At 41.8% G+C, this 27,281-nt stretch overlaps 1 protein-coding gene across 2 annotated transcripts in view; it reads left to right on the top strand.

Moving 5' to 3' along the window:
* The window catches only part of P2RX5 (purinergic receptor P2X 5), a 332,606-nt gene that overhangs the window by 265,172 nt on the left and 40,153 nt on the right, over positions 1–27,281 (top strand). For both annotated transcript variants that reach the window (XM_063955830.1, XM_063955831.1), the window contains exons 8-9: positions 19,674–19,810; positions 23,784–23,877. In XM_063955830.1, the coding sequence (XP_063811900.1) occupies positions 19,674–19,810; positions 23,784–23,877 (231 nt within the window). The remainder of the gene's footprint in view (positions 1–19,673; positions 19,811–23,783; positions 23,878–27,281) is intronic.

Raw genomic sequence — 27,281 nt, 5'->3', positions numbered from 1 at the left:
CCGGAATGTGAATGCTGTAGCAGACCTACGATCTATAACCATGCAGGGTGTCCGTCCAAAGAGCCACGCTAGACGCGTTTCAGACCAAAGTCCTTCCTCAGTAGCGTGGCTTATGCTCTCTTGAATATCCTTATATTAGGAGTGAACAGGTGCTTCCAATCCCCGCTGATTTGCGCCGTCCGTGCGCCAAACCGGAACCGGAAGTGACATCGCGGTTTGCGTTCCATTCAACCGGAAATGGTTCATATGCGTTCCACAGTCTTTTTCTAAATACCGGAACCGGAAGTGACGTCATGATTTGCGTTTCATTCGCCAGGAAAGAGGTCACATCCATTCCCAGTCTATTTTACAACAAGTCCAGATACATTATCCTCTTAGTAAAACTAAAGCAGAACAAAGGCATCAGTAAGACAAAGTATATATTCTTAAAGTGCATCAGAGTGACAGAAGATAAAATATAAATTGACACAAGAATTCAAGGGAATGAAACATCAAGTAATCAAAATAAATATAAGTATATAAAAAATATATTAAAATATTCTATATAAAAAATATATATAAATACATAAAATTGAAAAATGTGGACTATTGATTATATTAAAAAGCATTTAAGCTCAAAGTCCACATTAAGTCCGTTGGGGACGAGAGTTCCTAGATAATGTATCCACCGCATCTCGGCTTGTGATAGTCGCTTGTCTATATCGCGGTTCCTGGATCTAAGTAATATCAATTGGATACCCCAAAAATTCTTAATGTGACATTCCCTTGATTCATGATAACTATGGAAATGAGCAGAAACATTGTGAGTCAAAAGAGATTTACGAATGTTGTAAATGTGCTCGGCTGCTCTAATTTTTAGTTGTCTCGTGGTCTTCCCCACATATAGCAAGCCGCAGGTACACTGTAAAAGATACACAACATTTTTGGAATGGCAGGTAATAAATTCATTAATAGGGTATATTTTATCCCCAATGTGTAAACTGCTAACTTTTTTATCTTTAGTCTTAACTGTCTTACACATAAGGCAATCCCCGCATCGATGGAAACCTTTTGTTCTGATGCTCTGCCTAATTTCAGTTGTTAAATTGCTTTTGACTAAATGATCTTTTAAGGACGGTGCCTTCCTATAGACAAAGACTGGTTTATTTGGAATAAGTGTGCCTATAATTGGATCTTGTTGTAATAATTTCCAATTATTAGTAAAAACCTTTTCTATCTCTCGGTGACAATTATTATATTGGCTGAAGAAGGCCCATTCATGTTTATTCTTATTATTAATATTATCTTCTTTAGTTTTAATCTTCAAAAGCTCCTTTCTTTCAGTTATATTTATTCTATCTCTTGCCTTTTGCAATAGATTGCCAGAATAACCTTTAGCACTTAGCCTGACTGATACCTCATCAAGTTGTGCTTCGCATACAGACACATCAGTGCAATTGCGCTTAATCCGGGAAAATTGCCCGAATGGGATTGCATCAAGCCAATTTTTATGGTGTTGGCTTGTGGTATTAATAAAACTATTTGAATCCGTTTTTTTCCTAAAAGTTCTGGTTTTTAATAAGCCATCATCAATATAAATATTAAGGTCTAGAAAGGACACTTCCAAAGGACTATAAGAAAAAGTTAATACAATAGAAAAAGCATTTGAATTAAGGTCGGTGCACCACTGGTTAAAAAGATCCTCACCATCTCTCCAAATAAAAAGTACATCATCAATAAAACGATGCCAGGACACCAGGCCCGCCGCCAGTATGCCATCATGCCATATCACTTGGTCCTCCCAATAGGCCATGTATAGATTGGCATAACTGGGGGCGAACCTGGTGCCCATGGCAGTGCCCACACACTGTAGATAAAAGGACCCCTCAAATAAAAAATAATTATTTGTGAGGATAAAATCAATACTGTCTAAAATAAATTTCTTTAAATTAGAATCCAAAGTGCTTTTATCCAGAAAGTAGGACACCGCTACCAGACCTTTTTCTCTATTTATAATAGTATACAGTGTACTGACATCAGCACTGCATAATAGATCGCCCTCATGCCAATTATATAGAGATAGTTTCCTCAAAATATCGCCAGTATCTCGTAAATAGGCTTTTGTTTCTAAAACTAACGGTTGGAGGTAATGGTCTACCATAGCAGACAAATTACTTGTGATGCTATTACAGCCAGAGATAATGGGTCTTCCTGGGGGGTGGGAGGGGGTCTTTGTGTATTTTCGGGAGAACATATATACAGGGAACAGTTGGTTCTTTTATGTTAAGGAATTCGAACTCATTCTTATTAATCACTTTTTTATTTAAAGCATCAGTAGTTAACTCTAAGAGTGCTTTACTGATTCTTAAGGTAGGATCACCCTTTAGTTTTTTATATGTATCACTGTTTCCCAATTGTTTATTAATTTCCCCTATATATGCATCCCGTGTCAGTAAGACCACTCCTCCACCCTTATCTGCAGGCTTTATGATTATTGAACTATCATCTTTAAGTGATTTTAATGCACTAAACTATTTTTTGGACAGATTACACTTTTTATTTCTATTTAGATGCCTACCTTTATTTTTCTGTTCTTTTTGTATTATTCTATTAATTTCCTCACATACCACGTTGTTAAAACAATCTAAAAAACTTCCTTTAAAATTTGAGGGGTAAAAGGTGGATGGTGGCTTAAATCTAGAAAAGGTAGTGGGTTCAGTGCTTTGTGTGCCTTCTTCTCTCTCTTTATTTAAAAAGAAGCGTTTAATGGTCAACTTTCTTATATACTTCTGCACATCAATAAATAAATTAAATGAATTGGGGTGAAATGATGGAGCAAATTTGAGTCCTTTTTGAAGGACTCTCAATTCTTCCTCAGTTAGCTCTCTATCTGTAAGGTTAAATACTTTCCCCTTAGCTAAATCATTCCCATCAGTTTCAATACTGTCTATTGTTGGTAAAGGACTAATTTTTCTCCTTCTATTATGTTTCTGTTTCTGTTTATGGTTATTTTTTCGTCCGGCCCTTTTTCCCCTCCTTGTTTTTTTAGTACTAATAGCTAATGTTTGTTCCACCTTGTCGCCCTGCGATCCCATAAAAAAGAAGAGCGTTCTGGTTCATGAAATTTCTGTTGTTCCTGGTTCTCTAAGCCTGAAAATCTATTCGGATGATTAAACTGAGTGTAATCAGAATTAATTCTTTCTCGTTTATTATTTACCCAATCTCTTGCTGTATTGCCCCCTCTATTATAGCCTGTATGTTCCCGAGATTTATAATTATTTCTGTATTGATAATCCCTGGTACCCCATTTTGAATAGTATTGATCATTGTTCCTATGATCTTGATCTCTTCTATATTCGTTAGTATATCTAGATTTATCGGCAACTTCTCGCCTTCTTTTATCCTGATAATATCTATGATCCTTAGGATACCTAGGGTTATTATCAGCCTCTCGCCTTTGAGGGTTAATTTTATGTTTCTTAAAGGGGATGGAATCCTCACCAACCCGTAAACTGGATTGTGCCATTGTAGAACATGGTGTATCATCAAGGGCTGCAGGAAGATTAACATCCCTAAAAAACTTTTTCTGTTTTTTCTCCCTTAGCTCTTTAGTATTTTTATTTATTTTAAAGAGTAGTTCTTTTTCATATGAGGCAAAGTCATCTAAATCCTTATAAGGATGTACCATAGATTGCAATAGGCTAATTTCATCATTTAATTTCTTCAGGAGTGTTGTTCTCTCCCTGATAATTAAATTGACCAGAGACTGAGAGCAACTTTCCAGAATAGCATTCCATTCATTTTTAAAAATATCGTCCCTAGTGCCAAATGATGGTTGTTTATTAATTTTTAATCCTTTTGGAACAATACAGGAGACTTGGTACTGTTCTAGGGTGGCTACCTCCCACCACAACTTATTTTCTTTAATCATAACTATCTCTAATTTCTTAAACACTGACCCTAAGTCATCATCACATAACTGGGGATCATCACCAGGTTTAGAAAATGTATTTTTAATCATCTGATTTCTAGATTCTCTGTAAGTGAACATGTTTGCAGCACTAAACTAGAAAAAAGGATTGCTATGGAATCTATAGTAAACAAAAAATCTATTTCTAATTTTGGTGCGCAAGAAAACCCCCCTTTTATTGCAGCTAGTTATGTATATCAGAGTAGTGCATCCAGGTTACTCAGAAAACAGTGAATAGAAGAAAAAGATAGATATACACACTCCAGCGCTAAGGAGAGTACCACGTTCACAAAATATATTCTGAACACTTCATGCAAAAAACTTATCACCAGTGTGGATAATAAGTCAATCAGTAATACTTAACGTTAGGGAAGTAATCAGCACAAATGTAGAATGGTCTTAATCCGTAGATTTCCACAGTTTACCATTTGAAAAGAACAAAAAATATATAATAGTGCAGATTATTTAAAACAAGATTCAAATTTTATTACAGGGATCCACTTACAAACATGAGGTTTGATTTGAGCCTGATATTATTCCTGTAGTGGCAATTTCAGCATCTAGTAGTTGCATCGATTCCAGGTATACTTTGGATCCTTCAAATTGACTCCATGATAAGGTGTATGATACCACAGAAAAGAAATATAGATAGTGCAAGTATGTAAAAGCAGCAAAAATTTTTTAATACAAATATGCACTTACAAACACTTGTAAAAACACAGCATAACGGGTTCCCCAATGGTAAAGCAGCATAGGCAAGTTCCTGATGTTCGAGGGATTACAACACTCACTTCCGGAATGTGAATGCTGTAGCAGACCTACGATCTATAACCATGCAGGGTGTCCGTCCAAAGAGCCACGCTAGACGCGTTTCAGACCAAAGTCCTTCCTCAGTAGCGTGGCTTATGCTCTCTTGAATATCCTTATATTAGGAGTGAACAGGTGCTTCCAATCCCCGCTGATTTGCGCCGTCCGTGCGCCAAACCGGAACCGGAAGTGACATCGCGGTTTGCGTTCCATTCAACCGGAAATGGTTCATATGCGTTCCACAGTCTTTTTCTAAATACCGGAACCGGAAGTGACGTCGTGATTTGCGTTTCATTCGCCAGGAAAGAGGTCACATCCATTCCCAGTCTATTTTACAACAAGTCCAGATACATTATCCTCTTAGTAAAACTAAAGCAGAACAAAGGCATCAGTAAGACAAAGTATATATTCTTAAAGTGCATCAGAGTGACAGAAGATAAAATATAAATTGACACAAGAATTCAAGGGAATGAAACATCAAGTAATCAAAATAAATATAAGTATATAAAAAATATATTAAAATATTCTATATAAAAAATATATATAAATACATAAAATTGAAAAATGTGGACTATTGATTATATTAAAAAGCATTTAAGCTCAAAGTCCACATTAAGTCCGTTGGGGACGAGAGTTCCTAGATAATGTATCCACCGCATCTCGGCTTGTGATAGTCGCTTGTCTATATCGCGGTTCCTGGATCTAAGTAATATCAATTGGATACCCCAAAAATTCTTAATGTGACATTCCCTTGATTCATGATAACTATGGAAATGAGCAGAAACATTGTGAGTCAAAAGAGATTTACGAATGTTGTAAATGTGCTCGGCTGCTCTAATTTTTAGTTGTCTCGTGGTCTTCCCCACATATAGCAAGCCGCAGGTACACTGTAAAAGATACACAACATTTTTGGAATGGCAGGTAATAAATTCATTAATAGGGTATATTTTATCCCCAATGTGTAAACTGCTAACTTTTTTATCTTTAGTCTTAACTGTCTTACACATAAGGCAATCCCCGCATCGATGGAAACCTTTTGTTCTGATGCTCTGCCTAATTTCAGTTGTTAAATTGCTTTTGACTAAATGATCTTTTAAGGACGGTGCCTTCCTATAGACAAAGACTGGTTTATTTGGAATAAGTGTGCCTATAATTGGATCTTGTTGTAATAATTTCCAATTATTAGTAAAAACCTTTTCTATCTCTCGGTGACAATTATTATATTGGCTGAAGAAGGCCCATTCATGTTTATTCTTATTATTAATATTATCTTCTTTAGTTTTAATCTTCAAAAGCTCCTTTCTTTCAGTTATATTTATTCTATCTCTTGCCTTTTGCAATAGATTGCCAGAATAACCTTTAGCACTTAGCCTGACTGATACCTCATCAAGTTGTGCTTCGCATACAGACACATCAGTGCAATTGCGCTTAATCCGGGAAAATTGCCCGAATGGGATTGCATCAAGCCAATTTTTATGGTGTTGGCTTGTGGTATTAATAAAACTATTTGAATCCGTTTTTTTCCTAAAAGTTCTGGTTTTTAATAAGCCATCATCAATATAAATATTAAGGTCTAGAAAGGACACTTCCAAAGGACTATAAGAAAAAGTTAATACAATAGAAAAAGCATTTGAATTAAGGTCGGTGCACCACTGGTTAAAAAGATCCTCACCATCTCTCCAAATAAAAAGTACATCATCAATAAAACGATGCCAGGACACCAGGCCCGCCGCCAGTATGCCATCATGCCATATCACTTGGTCCTCCCAATAGGCCATGTATAGATTGGCATAACTGGGGGCGAACCTGGTGCCCATGGCAGTGCCCACACACTGTAGATAAAAGGACCCCTCAAATAAAAAATAATTATTTGTGAGGATAAAATCAATACTGTCTAAAATAAATTTCTTTAAATTAGAATCCAAAGTGCTTTTATCCAGAAAGTAGGACACCGCTACCAGACCTTTTTCTCTATTTATAATAGTATACAGTGTACTGACATCAGCACTGCATAATAGATCGCCCTCATGCCAATTATATAGAGATAGTTTCCTCAAAATATCGCCAGTATCTCGTAAATAGGCTTTTGTTTCTAAAACTAACGGTTGGAGGTAATGGTCTACCATAGCAGACAAATTACTTGTGATGCTATTACAGCCAGAGATAATGGGTCTTCCTGGGGGGTGGGAGGGGGTCTTTGTGTATTTTCGGGAGAACATATATACAGGGAACAGTTGGTTCTTTTATGTTAAGGAATTCGAACTCATTCTTATTAATCACTTTTTTATTTAAAGCATCAGTAGTTAACTCTAAGAGTGCTTTACTGATTCTTAAGGTAGGATCACCCTTTAGTTTTTTATATGTATCACTGTTTCCCAATTGTTTATTAATTTCCCCTATATATGCATCCCGTGTCAGTAAGACCACTCCTCCACCCTTATCTGCAGGCTTTATGATTATTGAACTATCATCTTTAAGTGATTTTAATGCACTAAACTCTTTTTTGGACAGATTACACTTTTTATTTCTATTTAGATGCCTACCTTTATTTTTCTGTTCTTTTTGTATTATTCTATTAATTTCCTCACATACCACGTTGTTAAAACAATCTAAAAAACTTCCTTTAAAATTTGAGGGGTAAAAGGTGGATGGTGGCTTAAATCTAGAAAAGGTAGTGGGTTCAGTGCTTTGTGTGCCTTCTTCTCTCTCTTTATTTAAAAAGAAGCGTTTAATGGTCAACTTTCTTATATACTTCTGCACATCAATAAATAAATTAAATGAATTGGGGTGAAATGATGGAGCAAATTTGAGTCCTTTTTGAAGGACTCTCAATTCTTCCTCAGTTAGCTCTCTATCTGTAAGGTTAAATACTTTCCCCTTAGCTAAATCATTCCCATCAGTTTCAATACTGTCTATTGTTGGTAAAGGACTAATTTTTCTCCTTCTATTATGTTTCTGTTTATGGTGATTTTTTCGTCCGGCCCTTTTTCCCCTCCTTGTTTTTTTAGTACTAATAGCTAATGTTTGTTCCACCTTGTCGCCCTGCGATCCCATAAAAAAGAAGAGCGTTCTGGTTCATGAAATTTCTGTTGTTCCTGGTTCTCTAAGCCTGAAAATCTATTCGGATGATTAAACTGAGTGTAATCAGAATTAATTCTTTCTCGTTTATTATTTACCCAATCTCTTGCTGTATTGCCCCCTCTATTATAGCCTGTATGTTCCCGAGATTTATAATTATTTCTGTATTGATAATCCCTGGTACCCCATTTTGAATAGTATTGATCATTGTTCCTATGATCTTGATCTCTTCTATATTCGTTAGTATATCTAGATTTATCGGCAACTTCTCGCCTTCTTTTATCCTGATAATATCTATGATCCTTAGGATACCTAGGGTTATTATCAGCCTCTCGCCTTTGAGGGTTAATTTTATGTTTCTTAAAGGGGATGGAATCCTCACCAACCCGTAAACTGGATTGTGCCATTGTAGAACATGGCGTATCATCAAGGGCTGCAGGAAGATTAACATCCCTAAAAAACTTTTTCTGTTTTTTCTCCCTTAGCTCTTTAGTATTTTTATTTATTTTAAAGAGTAGTTCTTTTTCATATGAGGCAAAGTCATCTAAATCCTTATAAGGATGTACCATAGATTGTAATAGGCTAATTTCATCATTTAATTTCTTCAGGAGTGTTGTTCTCTCCCTGATAATTAAATTGACCAGAGACTGAGAGCAACTTTCCAGAATAGCATTCCATTCATTTTTAAAAATATCGTCACTAGTGCCAAATGATGGTTGTTTATTAATTTTTAATCCTTTTGGAACAATACAGGAGACTTGGTACTGTTCTAGGGTGGCTACCTCCCACCACAACTTATTTTCTTTAATCATAACTATCTCTAATTTCTTAAACACTGACCCTAAGTCATCATCACATAACTGGGGATCATCACCAGGTTTAGAAAATGTATTTTTAATCATCTGATTTCTAGATTCTCTGTAAGTGAACATGTTTGCAGCACTAAACTAGAAAAAAGGATTGCTATGGAATCTATAGTAAACAAAAAATCTATTTCTAATTTTGGTGCGCAAGAAAACCCCCCTTTTATTGCAGCTAGTTATGTATATCAGAGTAGTGCATCCAGGTTACTCAGAAAACAGTGAATAGAAGAAAAAGATAGATATACACACTCCAGCGCTAAGGAGAGTACCACGTTCACAAAATATATTCTGAACACTTCATGCAAAAAACTTATCACCAGTGTGGATAATAAGTCAATCAGTAATACTTAACGTTAGGGAAGTAATCAGCACAAATGTAGAATGGTCTTAATCCGTAGATTTCCACAGTTTACCATTTGAAAAGAACAAAAAATATATAATAGTGCAGATTATTTAAAACAAGATTCAAATTTTATTACAGGGATCCACTTACAAACATGAGGTTTGATTTGAGCCTGATATTATTCCTGTAGTGGCAATTTCAGCATCTAGTAGTTGCATCGATTCCAGGTATACTTTGGATCCTTCAAATTGACTCCATGATAAGGTGTATGATACCACAGAAAAGAAATATAGATAGTGCAAGTATGTAAAAGCAGCAAACAATTTTTTAATACAAATATGCACTTACAAACACTTGTAAAAACACAGCATAACGGGTTCCCCAATGGTAAAGCAGCATAGGCAAGTTCCTGATGTTCGAGGGATTACAACACTCACTTCCGGAATGTGAATGCTGTAGCAGACCTACGATCTATAACCATGCAGGGTGTCCGTCCAAAGAGCCACGCTAGACGCGTTTCAGACCAAAGTCCTTCCTCAGTAGCGTGGCTTATGCTCTCTTGAATATCCTTATATTAGGAGTGAACAGGTGCTTCCAATCCCCGCTGATTTGCGCCGTCCGTGCGCCAAACCGGAACCGGAAGTGACATCGCGGTTTGCGTTCCATTCAACCGGAAATGGTTCATATGCGTTCCACAGTCTTTTTTTAAATACCGGAACCGGAAGTGACGTCATGATTTGCGTTTCATTCGCCAGGAAAGAGGTCACATCCATTCCCAGTCTATTTTACAACAAGTCCAGATACATTATCCTCTTAATAAAACTAAAGCAGAACAAAGGCATCAGTAAGACAAAGTATATATTCTTAAAGTGCATCAGAGTGACAGAAGATAAAATATAAATTGACACAAGAATTCAAGGGAATGAAACATCAAGTAATCAAAATAAATATAAGTATATAAAAAATATATTAAAATATTCTATATAAAAAATATATATAAATACATAAAATTGAAAAATGTGGACTATTGATTATATTAAAAAGCATTTAAGCTCAAAGTCCACATTAAGTCCGTTGGGGACGAGAGTTCCTAGATAATGTATCCACCGCATCTCGGCTTGTGATAGTCGCTTGTCTATATCGCGGTTCCTGGATCTAGGTAATATCAATTGGATACCCCAAAAATTCTTAATGTGACATTCCCTTGATTCATGATAACTATGGAAATGAGCAGAAACATTGTGAGTCAAAAGAGGTTTACGAATGTTGTAAATGTGCTCGGCTGCTCTAATTTTTAGTTGTCTCGTGGTCTTCCCCACATATAGCAAGCCGCAGGTACACTGTAAAAGATACACAACATTTTTGGAATGGCAGGTAATAAATTCATTAATAGGGTATATTTTATCCCCAATGTGTAAACTGCTAACTTTTTTATCTTTAGTCTTAACTGTCTTACACATAAGGCAATCCCTGTCCAAAAAAGAGTTTAGTGCATTAAAATCACTTAAAGATGATAGTTCAATAATCATAAAGCCTGCAGATAAGGGTGGAGGAGTGGTCTTACTGACACGGGATGCATATATAGGGGAAATTAATAAACAATTGGGAAACAGTGATACATATAAAAAACTAAAGGGTGATCCTACCTTAAGAATCAGTAAAGCACTCTTAGAGTTAACTACTGATGCTTTAAATAAAAAAGTGATTAATAAGAATGAGTTCGAATTCCTTAACATAAAAGAACCAACTGTTCCCTGTATATATGTTCTCCCGAAAATACACAAAGACCCCCTCCACCCCCCAGGAAGACCCATTATCTCTGGCTGTAATAGCATCACAAGTAATTTGTCTGCTATGGTAGACCATTACCTCCAACCGTTAGTTTAGAAACAAAAGCCTATTTACGAGATACTGGCGATATTTTGAGGAAACTATCTCTATATAATTGGCATGAGGGCGATCTATTATGCAGTGCTGATGTCAGTACACTGTATACTATTATAAATAGAGAAAAAGGTCTGGTAGCGGTGTCCTACTTTCTGGATAAAAGCACTTTGGATTCTAATTTAAAGAAATGTATTTTAGACAGTATTGATTTTATCCTTACAAATAATTATTTTTTATTTGAGGGGTCCTTTTATCTACAGTGTGTGGGCACTGCCATGGGCACCATGTTCGCCCCCAGTTATGCCAATCTATACATGGCCTATTGGGAGGACCAAGTGATATGGCATGATGGCATACTGGCGGCGGGCCTGGTGTCCTGGCATCGTTTTATTGATGATGTACTTTTTATTTGGAGAGATGGTGAGGATCTTTTTAACCAGTGGTGCACCGACCTTAATTCAAATGCTTTTTCTATTGTATTAACTTTTTCTTATAGTCCTTTGGAAGTGTCCTTTCTAGACCTTAATATTTATATTGATGATGGCTTATTAAAAACCAGAACTTTTAGGAAAAAAACGGATTCAAATAGTTTTATTAATACCACAAGCCAACACCATAAAAATTGGCTTGATGCAATCCCATTCGGGCAATTTTCCCGGATTAAGCGCATTGCACTGATGTGTCTGTATGCGAAGCACAACTTGATGAGGTATCAGTCAGGCTAAGTGCTAAAGGTTATTCTGGCAATCTATTGCAAAAGGCAAGAGATAGAATAAATATAACTGAAAGAAATGAGCTTTTGAAGATTAAAACTAAAGAAGATAATATTAATAATAAGAATAAACATGAATGGGCCTTCTTCAGCCAATATAATAATTGTCACCGAGAGATAGAAAAGGTTTTTACTAATAATTGGAAATTATTACAACAAGATCCAATTATAGGCACACTTATTCCAAATAAACCAGTCTTTGTCTATAGGAAGGCACCGTCCTTAAAAGATCATTTAGTCAAAAGCAATTTAACAACTGAAATTAGGCAGAGCATCAGAACAAAAGGTTTCCATCGATGCGGGGATTGCCTTATGTGTAAGACAGTTAAGACTAAAGATAAAAAAGTTAGCAGTTTACACATTGGGGATAAAATATACCCTATTAATGAATTTATTACCTGCCATTCCAAAAATGTTGTGTATCTTTTACAGTGTACCTGCGGCTTGCTATATGTGGGGAAGACCACGAGACAACTAAAAATTAGAGCAGCCGAGCACATTTACAACATTCGTAAATCTCTTTTGACTCACAATGTTTCTGCTCATTTCCATAGTTATCATGAATCAAGGGAATGTCACATTAAGAATTTTTGGGGTATCCAATTGATATTACCTAGATCCAGGAACCGCGATATAGACAAGCGACTATCACAAGCCGAGATGCGGTGGATACATTATCTAGGAACTCTCGTCCCCAACGGACTTAATGTGGACTTTGAGCTTAAATGCTTTTTAATATAATCAATAGTCCACATTTTTCAATTTTATGTATTTATATATATTTTTTATATAGAATATTTTAATATATTTTTTATATACTTATATTTATTTTGATTACTTGATGTTTCATTCCCTTGAATTCTTGTGTCAATTTATATTTTATCTTCTGTCACTCTGATGCACTTTAAGAATATATACTTTGTCTTACTGATGCCTTTGTTCTGCTTTAGTTTTACTAAGAGGATAATGTATCTGGACTTGTTGTAAAATAGACTGGGAATGGATGTGACCTCTTTCCTGGCGAATGAAACGCAAATCACGACGTCACTTCCGGTTCCGGTATTTAGAAAAAGACTGTGGAACGCATATGAACCATTTCCGGTTGAATGGAACGCAAACCGCGATGTCACTTCCGGTTCCGGTTTGGCGCACGGACGGCGCAAATCAGCGGGGATTGGAAGCACCTGTTCACTCCTAATATAAGGATATTCAAGAGAGCATAAGCCACGCTACTGAGGAAGGACTTTGGTCTGAAACGCGTCTAGCGTGGCTCTTTGGACGGACACCCTGCATGGTTATAGATCGTAGGTCTGCTACAGCATTCACATTCCGGAAGTGAGTGTTGTAATCCCTCGAACATCAGGAACTTGCCTATGCTGCTTTACCATTGGGGAACCCGTTATGCTGTGTTTTTACAAGTGTTTGTAAGTGCATATTTGTATTAAAAAATTGTTTGCTGCTTTTACATACTTGCACTATCTATATTTCTTTTCTGTGGTATCATACACCTTATCATGGAGTCAATTTGAAGGATCCAAAGTATACCTGGAATCGATGCAACTACTAGATGCTGAAATTGCCACTACAGGAATAATATCAGGCTCAAATCAAACCTCATGTTTGTAAGTGGATCCCTGTAATAAAATTTGAATCTTGTTTTAAATAATCTGCACTATTATATATTTTTTGTTCTTTTCAAATGGTAAACTGTGGAAATCTACGGATTAAGACCATTCTACATTTGTGCTGATTACTTCCCTAACGTTAAGTATTACTGATTGACTTATTATCCACACTGGTGATAAGTTTTTGCATGAAGTGTTCAGAATATATTTTGTGAACGTGGTACTCTCCTTAGCGCTGGAGTGTGTATATCTATCTTTTCTTCTATTCACTGGAGAGAAAAAAACTACCAGTAGCTTTTCCTCCAACTGAAGAGTTAAATGAAGTGTGTGAAGAAGCGTGTGCTTCCCCTGATAAGAAACTGGTAATTTCTAAGAGGTTACTAATGGCGTACCCTTTCCCGCCAGAGGATAGGTCACGTTGGGAAACATCCCCTAGCGTGGATAAAGCGCTCACACGCTTATCAAAGAAGGTGGCACTACCGTCTCCGGATACGGCCGCCCTGAAGGAATCTGCTGATAGAAAGCAGGAGGCTATCCTGATGTCTATATATACACACACAGGTGTTATACTGAGACCAGCTATTGCTTCAGCATGGATGTGCAGTGCTGCAGCTGCGTGGTCAGATTCCATGTCGGAAAATATTGATACCCTAGACAGGGACACTATATTGCTAACCGTAGAGCATATTAAAGACGCACTTTTATACATGAGGGATGCACAGAGGGATATTTGCCGGCTGGTATCTAAAATAAGTGCAATGTCCATTTCTGCCAGGAGAGGGTTATGGACTCGGCAGTGGACAGGAGATGCAGATTCTAAAAGGCACATAGAAGTTCTGCCTTATAAGGGTGAGGAGTTGTTCGGGGATGGTCTCTCGGACCTCGTTTCCACAGCAACAGCTGGGAAGTCTACATTTTTACCCCATGTTCCTTCACAGCCAAAGAAAGCACCGTATTATCAGGTACAGTCCTTTCGGCCCAATAGGGGCAAGCGGGTTAGGGGCGCGTCCTTTCTGCGGGTTAGGGGCGCGTCCTTTCTGCCCAGAGGCAGAGGTAGAGGGAAAAAGCTGCAGCATACAGCCAGTTCCCAGGAGCAAAAGTCCTCCCCCGCTTCCTCTAAGTCCACAGCATGACACTGGGGCTCCACAGGCGGAGCCAGGTACGGTGGGGGCCCGTCTCAAATATTTCAGCAATCAGTGGGCTTGCTCACGGGTGGATCCCTGGATCCTTCAAGTGGTATCTCAGGGGTACAAGCTGGAATTCGAGACGTCTCCCCCCCGCCGTTTCCTCAAATCTGCCTTACCAACCACTCCCTCAGGCAGGGAGGCAGTGTTACAGGCAATTCACAAGCTGTATTCACAACAGGTGATAGTAAAGGTGCCCCTACTTCAACAAGGACGGGGTTACTATTCCACAATGTTTGTGGTACCGAAACCGGACGGTTCGGTGAGACCCATTTAAATTTGAAATCCTTGAACACATATATATAAAAAAATTCAAGTTCAAGATGGAATCGCTCAGGGCGGTTATTGCAAGCCTGGATGAGGGGGATTACATGGTATCACTGGACATCAAGGATGCTTACCTGCATGTCCCCATTTACCATCCTCACCAGGAGTACCTCAGATTTGTGGTACAGGATTGTCATTACCAATTCCAGACGTTGCCGTTCGGTCTATCCACGGCTCCGAGGGTCTTTACCAAGGTAATGGCCGAAATGATGATACTCCTTCGAAAGAAGGGAGTTTTAATTATCCCGTACTTGAACGATCTCCTGATAAAGGCGAGGTCCAGGGAGCAGTTGTTGGTCGGGGTAGCACTATCTCGGGAAGTGCTACAACAGTACGGCTGGATTCTAAATATTCCAAAGTCACAGCTGGTCCCTACGACACGTCTACTGTTCCTGGGGATGGTTCTGGACACAGAACAGAAAAAAGTGTTTCTCCCGGAGGAGAAGGCCAAGGAGCTGTCATCTCTAGTCAGAGGCCTTCTAAAACCAAAACAGGTGTCGGTGCATCACTGCACGCGGATCCTGGGAAAAATGGTAGCTTCCTACGAAGCAATTCCATTCGGCAGGTTCCATGCAAGAACCTTTCAGTGGGACCTGTTGGACAAGTGGTCCGGATCGCATCTTCAGATGCATCGGCTGATAACCCTGTCTCCAAGGACCAGGGTGTCTCTGTTGTGGTGGCTGCAGAGTGCTCATCTTCAAGAGGGCCGCAGATTCGGCATACAGGACTGGGTCCTGGTGACAACGGATGCCAGCCTTCGAGGCTGGGGGGCAGTCACACAGGGAAGAAACTTCCAAGGACTATGGTCAAGTCAGGAGACTTCCCTGCACAGAAATATTCTGGAGCTGAGGGCCATTTACAATGCCCTAAGTCAGGCAAAACCCCTGCTTCAAAACCAGCCGGTACTGATCCAGTCAGACAACATCACGGCGGTCGCCCATGTAAACCGACAGGGCGGCACAAGAAGCAGGACGGCGATGGCAGAAGCCACAAGGATTCTCCGATGGGCGGAAAATCACGTGTTAGCATTGTCAGCAGTGTTCATTCCGGGAGTGGACAACTGGGAAGCAGACTTCCTCAGCAGGCACGACCTCCACCAGGGAGAGTGGGGACTTCATCCAGAAGTCTTCCAACTGATTGTAAACCGTTGGGAAAGGCCACAGGTGGACATGATGGCGTCCCGCCTAAACAAAAAGCTAGATATTGCGCCAGGTCGAGAGACCCTCAGGCGATAGCTGTGGACGCTCTAGTGACACCGTGGGTGTACCGGTCGGTTTATGTGTTCCCTCCTCTTCCTCTCATACCAAAGGTACTGAGGATAATAAGGAGAAGAGGAGTAAGAACTATACTCATTGTTCCGGATTGGCCAAGAAGAGCTTGGTACCCGGAACTTCAAGAAATGATGTCAGATGACCCATGGCCTCTGCCGCTCAGACAGGACCTGCTGCAGCAGGAGCCCTGTCTGTTCCAAGACTTACCGCGGCTGCGTTTGACGGCATGGCGGTTGAACACCGGATCCTGAAGGAAAAGGGCATTCCGGAGGAAGTTATTCCTACGCTGATTAAAGCTAGGAAAGAAGTAACCGCAAATCATTATCACCGCATATGGCGAAAATATGTTGCGTGGTGTGAGGCCAGGAAGGCCCCAACGGAGGAATTTCAGCTGGGCCGTTTCCTGCACTTCCTACAGTCAGGGGTGACTATGGGCCTAAAATTGGGTTCCATTAAGGTCCAGATTTCGGCTCTATCGATTTTCTTCCAGAGAGAACTGGCTTCACTACCTGAAGTTCAGACTTTTGTTAAGGGAGTGCTGCATATTCAGCCCCCTTTTGTGCCTCCAGTGGCACCTTGGGATCTCAACGTGGTGTTGGATTTCCTAAAGTCACATTGGTTTGAGCCACTTAAAACCGTGGAATTGAAGTATCTCACGTGGAAAGTGGTCATGCTGTTGGCCTTGGCTTCGGCCAGGCGTGTGTCAGAATTGGTGGCTTTGTCATGTAAAAGCCCTTATCTAATTTTCCATATGGATAGGGCAGAATTGAGGACTCGTCCCCAGTTTCTTCCTAAAGTGGTATCAGCTTTTCATCTGAACCAACCTATCGTGGTGCCTGCGGCTACTACAGACTTGGAGGCTTCCAAGTTGTTGGACGTAGTCAGGGCCCTGAAAATCTATGTTTCCAGGACAGCTGGAGTCAGAAAGACTGACTCGCTATTTATCCTGTATGCGCCCAACAAGTTGGGTGCACCTGCTTCGAAGCAGACTATTGCTCGCTGGAACTGTAGTACGATTCAGCTTGCACATTCTGTGGCTGGACTGCCGCATCCTAAATCAGTAAAAGCCCATTCCACGAGGAAGGTGGGCTCTTCTTGGGCGGCTGCCCGAGGGGTCTCGGCTCTACAACTTTGCCGAGCAGCTACTTGGTCGGGGTCAAACACGTTTGCTAAATTCTGATACCCTAAATTCTACAAGTTTGACACCCTGGCTGAGGAGGACCTAGAGTTTGCCCATTCGGTGCTGCAGAGTCATCAACACTCTCCCACCCGTTTGGGAGCTTTGGTATAATCCCCATGGTCCTTACGGAGTCCCAGCATCCACTTAGGACGTTAGAGAAAATAAGAATTTACTCGCCGGTAATTCTATTTCTCGTAGTCCGTAGTGGATGCTGGGCGCCCATCCCAAGTGCGGATTGTCTGCAATACTTGTATATAGTTATTGCCTAACTAAAGGGTTATTGTTGAGCCATCTGTTGAGAGGCTCAGTTGTTATCATACTGTTAACTGGGTATTGTATCACGAGTTATACGGTGTGATTGGTGTGGCTGGTATGAGTCTTACCCGGGATTCAAAATCCTTCCTTATTGTGTCAGCTCTTCCGGGCACAGTGTCCTAACTGAGGTCTGGAGGAGGGTCATAGTGGGAGGAGCCAGTGCACACCAGTAGTCTAAAGCTTTCTTTTAGTTGTGCCCAGTCTCCTGCGGAGCCGCTATTCCCCATGGTCCTTATGGAGTCCCAGCATCCACTACGGACTACGAGAAATAGAATTACCGGTGAGTAAATTCTTATTTTTAGCTATTATGTAATTTTTTGTGCACCACATTTTGGACATTTTCCTCTTCTTCTTGAATCATGTCACAATTCATTCATGAACTGAGCCCATGTTTCACTAGGAACTCCCATAAACCCCTGCTATGTGGCTGTGCAAATCCATCTGCGTCACAAATTGGTGCATTTTCACAAAATCGCCACAAGTTGTCACAAACGGCAAATGCTCCATTTTACATATTCATAAATGACATTAGCATCTGATTTTGAACAAATATAATTTGACTTGCTTGGTGTGAAAACGTTATGAGATAAAGAACTTGCTTTATTGTGGGCAGAAGAGTGATGTCAGCAGCAGCCTGAGAGAAAGCTGTAAGGTAACGCAGAATGCTAGGCTTACCTTTAATAGTAGTAAATCTATACAATAAGAGGCCATAATGGCGCTACCTCTAGCTGCTATTCACAGGAGTGTGTTAGACACCTTGTAAACATAAACGGCGGAATGTAATGGCGTCTGAGTTGCCAGAGGTGCAGGATGCTAGCCGAACTTTGACTTTATTTTAAAGCGGAAATCATTTACAAGGCATGGTTTTGCCTTGTAAATGACTGCTGCTTAAAAAATATGTCCGAGTTCATCCGGAATCCCACACCTCTGATATAAGAGAACAGCGCTGTGGGTTTATCTAACACAACTTGTGTAGTAAAATCAGGATGCAGTTAATTTACTGGCAGTCGGGTTCCCGGCTGTCGGAATAACAACGTCGGAATACCAACACCAGTCACAAAACCGGAGCCGAAATTCCAAAATGGTCAGGAGACTGACATCAGTATTCCTACTGTCTGAATCCCGACCATACTAAGTATATCGCCACAGTTAGGATTAGGGACAGGGGAAGGGGTTAGTTAAGGTGCCCCAAGGGAGGTTAGGGTTAGACTGCGGGAGGGGGAGGTTAGGGTTAGGCTCCGGGAAGGGGGGTTTAGGGTTAGACACCCATAGGGAGGGTTAGTTTTAGGCTGCGGGGAGGGGTAGGTTTAGGCACCGGCAAGGTGAGGTAAGGGCTAGGCACTAAATGTAGAGGTTAGGGTTAGGCTGCGGCAAGGGAGGGTTAGGATTAGGGGGTAGGGGAGAGGGGAAAACAGTCCCAACTCACCCCTGTCGGTATTCCAATCTTCGGTCTCCTAACCGGCGGGGATACCAAGCACCGCCATTTCCTACTAGTTCCATAAAAACATTTATAAACAAAATGCGGTTTGGTCAAAAAACAATGTATATTACATGGGATAATAAAATGCTGAAATAGTATAAAATCATATAGAAATAAAAACAACACAGTTCATAAAGGCTTATGGTTAACTAAATGGAGTCCACAGACCAGTCTATTGTGGAATGTATGGAATAATGTCCATTCACCTTGAGCACTGTATGTAAAGGTTAGATGTACTCCTTTGAAGTTGAAGACACTGTCACTGCATGCGGACAATTCAAGTATAATGGCCAGCAAATAGAAGGATATTACCCAGTGCATAAGGCAAATGTGTGTTTCCTGCTGGCATGTTGCAGGGATCCGGTGGATCCGGGATCTAATCAGTTCCTCCAAGCTGGTGCGGATATATACTGTCCACAGTGAGCGTATGTCCGTGAATTATGGGGGCGATCCTTACTGCCTTTCCCCAATGGCGGAGACCTGCGCATGCATGTGTCCAGTTATCATAACAATATATTACGGTATGCATAGAGATACATACATTTATGATAATAGATAAATGCCTTTTTTTTAAATAAATGTCTTCTCTTAGGGTGGAGTCATTGGCATTCAGATAGAGTGGGACTGTAACCTGGATAAAGACGCTTCTGAATGTCATCCTCAATATTCATTCACTCGCTTGGATAACAAATTCACTGAGAAATCTGTCTCCTCTGGATACAATTTCAGGTACTGTACATCTAATGAACAGGTGGTGATACTAATGCAATGAAGGGGTTATATATTTGAAGGGGGTAGATGTATTAACCTGGAGAAGTGATAAAGCAGTGATAGGCGTAAGGTGATAACGCACCAGCCAATCATTACGGATTTGAAAAATGACAGTTAGTAGCTGACTGGCTGGTGCATTATCACCTTGCACTTATCACTTCTTTATCCCTTCTCCAGGCTTAATACAATGAGGGAATTCAAATTTTTGAAGTCAGTTGGGTGTCTGGTTTTTCCTGTCTATTAGATAGGAAAAAACAGACACCCAACTGACTTTTCAAACATTTGAATATCCCGCAATGCCTGCAACACATAACATGACACACTATGGAGCTTATGTAATAGCCTGTGAACTGCGTTGTGAAGGATTGCCACTTCAAAAATACTGGCAGACTCGCCGGGATTCCCTTACAGCCTGCAGCTCACAGGCTGTTACAACTGCCCCTATGTCTCCAGTTCATAATTATGCCACACAATGCCCCAATACATATGCCCCACATGTAGCCCAAATTCTTTATATGCCATACAGCTGTGCCCCCAATACATCATGCCACACATACCGTATGTCAGCACCAAGTAATCCCCCCCTGAAACGCCAAAACTCATTAAACTCCCTCAAACACATACACACTCACTCATTAACCCTCCCGCATACACTCACCCTTTCAGCACTCATTAACCCTCCTAACGACAGACACAAACTCACCCTGCCAGCACTCATAGATCATATACCTTACCATGCTCCATTCAGCAGCTGCTGCTCATCATGTTGTCCAGGGGAGCGGGGCTTCTTATGTGACAGACATGTTGGAACCCAGAGGAAAGGAAAAGACTGGAGGAGAGGGAAAGGGGTGGCCACCACTGCTGGTGACTCTACTGCAGGTGAGAATGCAGTGCCACAGGCTGGGGGTGTTTCGGAGGCTTGCCATCTCGGCTGCATTGGCCCTGGTCATCAGTAGTCCTGGCAGGGACTGAAAGAGACATCATTCATATTTTTTATTTGTGGACTCAGGAGTGGCCAGTGGCCAGTGTCCTTAGGCGGATTCAGTATGATATCCCGATAGATGTTATGCCGGTGGTCAGAATACAGACAGCAGCATACTGGCCAGAATCTCGACAGCCCCCGAGAAAGTAACCTAACCCTCCCCTGCCCCCTACTCTAACCCTCCCCTGCCCCCTACTCTAACCCTTCCTTGTGGGTGCCTAACCCTAACCCTCCCTTCCCCACTGCCTAAACCTAACTATGCCTGCTTTGTGCCTAACCCTAACCTCCCCTTGGCAAGACGTGAGCGCATCCCGCTGAAAGAACATTCAGGATTCTGGGCTTTGGTATATTGATGCCGGAATCCCGGCCCCCATAAGTATTTTGACGCCGGACTTATGCCGTCGGTCGGGATCCCGTCCGGTGGCATTTTAACTGCACCCCCCTTAGGCAGCTAACTAAAGCTGCCTAGTGGTAGCAATAGCCCTGTTTTTCCCTAGTGACCTGATCATAGACAGAGCACATTGAGCCTTATCCTTCTAGTAACCAGAGCAGATTGAGCACAATGGGTATGACTTCCCTCGTGATTTTGTTTTGATCTCCCTAGTGACCCAAATGCACTGGGGCCCCTACCCATCCTCCAGTGGTAGGGGTGGAGTGTGCTATCAGTGGCAGCTTTGATGTCCCGCGGGCGGTAGGGAGTATTCTAGATTCCACTCAGCATATAGGACCTGCTAATTACTTCTTTACTGCACAGATAGTGGGAGATGGGGTGGGAGGGACAACACTAAACTGTAGAAGGGGGCATTGGGCTGAATAAAGGGACCCCAGTACATAACTTCCAGGTTGGTAGAGGGTGTTTAATACGCAGGCAGGAGTGGATAGTGGAGTGGGCTTAATATTCATCATTTTCAGTGGGAGGGCAGCTTGCCTGACTGCAGATACCTCCAATTTCTGGAAATAGATTTCTTAGCTTTCAATGGGATAAAAACGAGAGAGTCCCACCTTTCAGACGGTACTGGGGACTTGGGGATCAGAGTTCAGGAGCCAGAGCAATCCACCAATGAAAATATAAAACTGCATACCAGGTGTGTGGAGCTGGAGCAGGGACCAGCTGCTGGAAGGCTGATATCTCTGGTTCTGGGCATAGTAGAGACAAGCTGCCAGTATCCTCCGCAAAGTGAAAGTCCCAGCTTTTGGAGTATACACTCAGGTAAAAGTTAAGTAAGACCGAACCTGAGCTATCTGGCTGGAAAGAGTAACAGGATCGGATGGGGACCACTTCTTTAAAGTTGGATATCTCCGGTTCCCTGGGGCCGAATTTACTCCTGGGGCCCTTGGGCAATTGACTATTGAACCCATATGAAAAGATGGCCCTGAGTGACCCTGATGTCAGAGACTGAGCATAGTGGGGGTTGTATCCTTAGTGACTTGTATCATACACTGAGCACAGTGTGAGTGATCCCCCTTGTAATGTAGATGTCTCATACTGAGCACACAGGGATTGGTGTTTATCTCCCCAGTGACGCTGACATCACAGACTGAGCAAAGTGGGGGTTATCTCCCCAGTGACTCTGACATCACAGACTCAGTACATCGGGGGTTATCTCTCCAGTGACATCGACATCACAGACTGAGCACAGTGGAGGTTATCTCCCTAGTGACGCTGACATCACAGACTCAGTACATCGGGGTTATCTCTCCAGTGACACTGACATCACAGACTGAGCACAGTGGGGTTTATCTCTCTAGCAACCCTGGTGTGACAAACTGGGCATAGTGGGGTCAAGGCCAAACTGGGACTTACATTCGCCCTGACAGTTAAAGCACACCTGCTGTGGGGTCATGCACATTGTTCTGTACTAACCATGCCTTGTAAATGATTGCCCCATTAAAAAAAGTCACAGTTCAGCCAGCATCCCGCACGTCAGACGAACTCTGACTCCATTACATCCCGCCCAGTATACCATAAAAATAGCACTTCTTATGGTATACTGTGCATGAACTTGAACTTTAAACACGTGTGGGATGTCTGCTAATCTGGCTTCAAGTGTACCAGTATTGCTGTCCTGCCTCAAAGTTCTCAGAAACTTCAGCTGACATAATTCCTGGAATCTAAGCACTGCTACCTTTAGCTGCTGCCTCTGTATGAAGCTCAAGGGGTGGTATTCATGTGACCGGCGGTCGGGAGACCGACTGTCACATGACCTCCTCCACCATCCCGACCGGTCACTACGCCGATGGTCGGCACGCCGACCAACAGGGACTATTTCCACTCGTGGGTGTCCACGACACCCATAGAGTGGGAATCACAGAGCCCGCAGCGTGGCGAGCGCAGCGAGCGCAGCGAGCCCGCAAGGGGCTTGCTGCACTCGCCCCTCCCCGCTGGGATCCCGGCATCGGTATGCTGCCGGGATCCCGGCGTCGGTAAGCTGACCGGCAGTCTCCTGACCGCCGGTCAGCCGTACTACACCCAGCTGAAGGGCCTGCAAAGATAAAAAAAAAAAAAGCAGCTGCAGGAGGTTCTTCTACCTTTGCAGGGATGCCAGTAACGTGAAGACAGAATTTTAGATCTCTTGCAGCAGGAAGTACAGTATGCCCATCCTTTCCCCTTCGCCATACACTCATTGACACCTAGTCATTTCAGTGGGACTTCCTCTATGAATCCCTTAATGTGAAAACCAGACCTATGAGAATTCGTGGTACCTTGATACATTTTATACTGTGGATGTTACAGTTGATGGGTATACAGACCCAGATGGACAGTCCGGCTGTGTTAGAGCCTAACACATATGTCATTATCTAAAAATGTTCCTATAACTTTTTTTTATTATTTTTTTAGCACACATCATCTCAGAAAATATAAAAAATAAATAAAAAGGACTTTTTAGAAGCGACAGAATTGCAGTAATATAAGTTATTTTATGATATATTTTTCTTATTTTTTTCAAGGTATGCTAAGTATTACCGTGACATTAATGGAACAGATTATAGGACGCTGATAAAAGCTTATGGTATTCGTTTTGACATCATGGTGAATGGAAAGGTATAACATTATTACTATTATGCAAAGTAAGAGTGTATTCCGTATTATACTACTACCTGATTAGCTGGCTACACACTGGGACAAAACAGGCATTCATTCCGACACCGGAACAAATGCCCTTGAGCCTAGATTGAGTGTATACACCGGAACAATTTTAATGAATGATGGAACAATCATGTTCCAATCTCCTTTAGCATAAACAAGGTCACGAAGGTGATTTGTCATTACGAAACGGCAGTGTCGGACTGGAGCATGTAGGTCCCACCGGGGGAATGCAATGTTAGGGGTGTAGCGAGCCTACAGAGGGAATGTGGCCTGCCACCTCATTGGTTTGACTAACCATTAGAGAGTGCAACGTCTGGGCCCCTTCATAAATATATACAGTAAATTCAGCTGCTGCACGCATGATAATGTACCAGATTAATAACAGATTAATAACAGCAATGCACTGTAGAAAATACACCATAGTCCAGTATAAGGTAACATATGTATAATGTATTATTCAAGTGCACAGTCTGGAACCTGATCCTTAGAGCAGGAGGTGGGACCCCAGGCAGTAGGGCCCACCGGTGGTTTCCCCTGTACCCCTGTGGGCCAGTCCAGGCCTGCGAAACGGCAAATCAGCCCAACATCGCTCCAGCGTGGTCCCAGCTTTACAGTTTACAATGTGTAGTGGTCTTAATTGCTAGTAAACCTATTATGTCAAGCTATTTGTAGAATTATACATAGGGGGAAAATTTAAGGGGAGTTAATCCTAATGCTTTCTGACTGAGTCCCATGTTCTGCATGGCGGCTGTGATATATAGCGCCGCAGTTGATCCCGGATACATTGCCAGTACATATATTACATACGTCTTCACATGTATGTGTATGTGTGTTTAGCAGCTACCCTGCACTAGGTAGTCGGCGCAGGCTGCAGCCACCGCTTTATATGGAGCCGGTACATAAGGGTGTTGTGTGGATGGGACAGGTGTTTTTAACATCGCAAATAGAAGTTACAGGTATTTTTTAAAACATTTTTTTAAAGTGGTTTAGATAACACAAAAATCAGATTACATGGATTTTATGCACCACTAAAAATAATTACTTGTCACTCATTTGCTCTAAAAAAAATGTTTTCTTTAATTTCTCTGACGTCCTAGTGGATGCTGGGAACTCCGTAAGGACCATGGGGAATAGCGGCTCCGCAGGAGACTGGGCACAAAAGAAAAGCTTTAGGACTACCTGGTGTGCACTGGCTCCTCCCCCTATGACCCTCCTCCAAGCCTCATTTAGATTTTTGTGCCCGACCGAGCTGGGTGCAATCTAGGGGGCTCTCCTGAGCTTCTTAGGAAAAGTTAGTTTTAGGTTTTTTATTTTCAGTGAGACCTGCTGGCAACAGGCTCACTGCATCAAGGGACTAAGGGGAGAAGAAGCGAACCTGCCTGCTTGCAGCCAGCTTGGGCTTCTTAGGCTACTGGACACCATTAGCTCCAGAGGGACCGAACACAGGCCCAGCCTCGGAGTCCGGTCCCAGAGCCGCGCCGCCGGCCCCCTTACAGAGCCAGAAGTAACCGCAAAGCATTATCACCGCATCTGGCGGAAATATGTTGCGTGGTGCGAGGCCAAAAAGGCCCCGATGGAGGAATTTCAACTGGGTCGATTCCTGCATTTCCTGCAAGCAGGAGTGTCTATGGGCCTAAAATTAGGATCCATTAAGGTCCAGATTTCGGCCCTGTCGATTTTCTTTCAGAGAGAACTGGCTTCAGTGCCTGAAGTCCAGACGTTTGTTAAGGGAGTGCTACATATACAGCCTCCTTTTGTGCCTCCAGTGGCACCCTGGGATCTGAATGTTGTTTTGGGTTTCCTAAAATCACATTGGTTTGAACCACTCAACACTGTGGACTTAAAATATCTCACATGGAAAGTGGTCATGCTGTTGGCCCTGGCTTCAGCCAGGCGTGTGTCAGAATTGGCGGCTTTATCCTGTAAAAGCCCTTACCTGATTTTTCATACGGACAGGGCAGAATTGAGGACGCGTCCTCAATTTCTCCCAAAGGTGGTTTCAGCGTTTCATCTGAACCAGCCTATTGTGGTACCTGCGGCTACTAAGGACTTGGAGGACTCCAAGTTGCTGGACGTTGTCAGGGCCCTGAAAATATATGTTTCCAGGACGGCTGGAGTCAGAAAATCTGACTCGCTATTTATCCTGTACGCACCCAACAAGCTGGGTGCTCCTGCTTCTAAGCAGACTATTGCTCGCTGGATTTGTAGTACAATTCAGCTTGCGCATTCTGTGGCAGGCCTGCCACAGCCAAAATCTGTAAAAGCCCACTCCACAAGGAAGGTGGGCTCATCTTGGGCGGCTGCCCGAGGGGTCTCGGCATTACAACTCTGCCGAGCAGCTACGTGGTCAGGGGAGAACACGTTTGTAAAATTCTACAAATTTGATACCCTGGCTAAGGAGGACCTGGAGTTCTCTCATTCGGTGCTGCAGAGTCATCCGCACTCTCCCGCCCGTTTGGGAGCTTTGGTATAATCCCCATGGTCCTGACGGAGTCCCAGCATCCATTAGGACGTCAGAGAAAATAAGATTTTACTTACCGATAAATCTATTTCTCGTAGTCCGTAGTGGATGCTGGGCGCCCATCCCAAGTGCGGATTGTCTGCAATACTTGTACATAGTTATTGTTACAAAAAAATCGGGTTGTTATTGTTGTGAGCCGTCTGTTCAGAGGCTCCTATGTTTGTCATACTGTTAACTGGGTTCAGATCACAAGTTGTACGGTGTGATTGGTGTGGCTGGTATGAGTCTTACCCGGGATTCAAAATCCTTCCTTATTGTGTACGCTCGTCCAGGCACAGTATCCTAACTGAGGCTTGGAGGAGGGTCATAGGGGGAGGAGCCAGTGCGCACCAGGTAGTCCTAAAGCTTTTCTTTTGTGCCCAGTCTCCTGCGGAGCCGCTATTCCCCATGGTCCTTACGGAGTTCCCAGCATCCACTACGGACTACGAGAAATAGAATTATCGGTAAGTAAATTCTTATTTTTTATCTGCATTTAAAATATTTTAAAAGCACCAAATATTTTTATTTTGAACAGTAAAAGATATCTATAATGTTATCCAATATTAATTTGTAGCAGTTTTTTAGGGTACAGGCCGATTTCCCCATTTTTTTTTTACATTTACAGCAGGTTTTTGCAGAACTTTTTTCTTTTAAATTGAGTAGTGCGAGAATCGGGAGTGTGCATACATGGCCACATTAAATCAGAAATTGGGAGTGACAGACGTATTAATTTTTGCCACAAAAAATCGTGCGGACATTTGAATATGCCCCTAAAGGTGGGTACACACGGAATGATTATACCCACAATGTGGGCGTTCCCGATCGATCAGAATGTCACATTGTTTATATCGTTCCATGT

The sequence above is a fragment of the Pseudophryne corroboree genome, chromosome 2, assembly GCF_028390025.1.
Source record: "Pseudophryne corroboree isolate aPseCor3 chromosome 2, aPseCor3.hap2, whole genome shotgun sequence".
Lineage (NCBI taxonomy): Eukaryota > Metazoa > Chordata > Amphibia > Anura > Myobatrachidae > Pseudophryne > Pseudophryne corroboree.
This window is presented reverse-complemented; position numbering and strand designations above follow the sequence as displayed.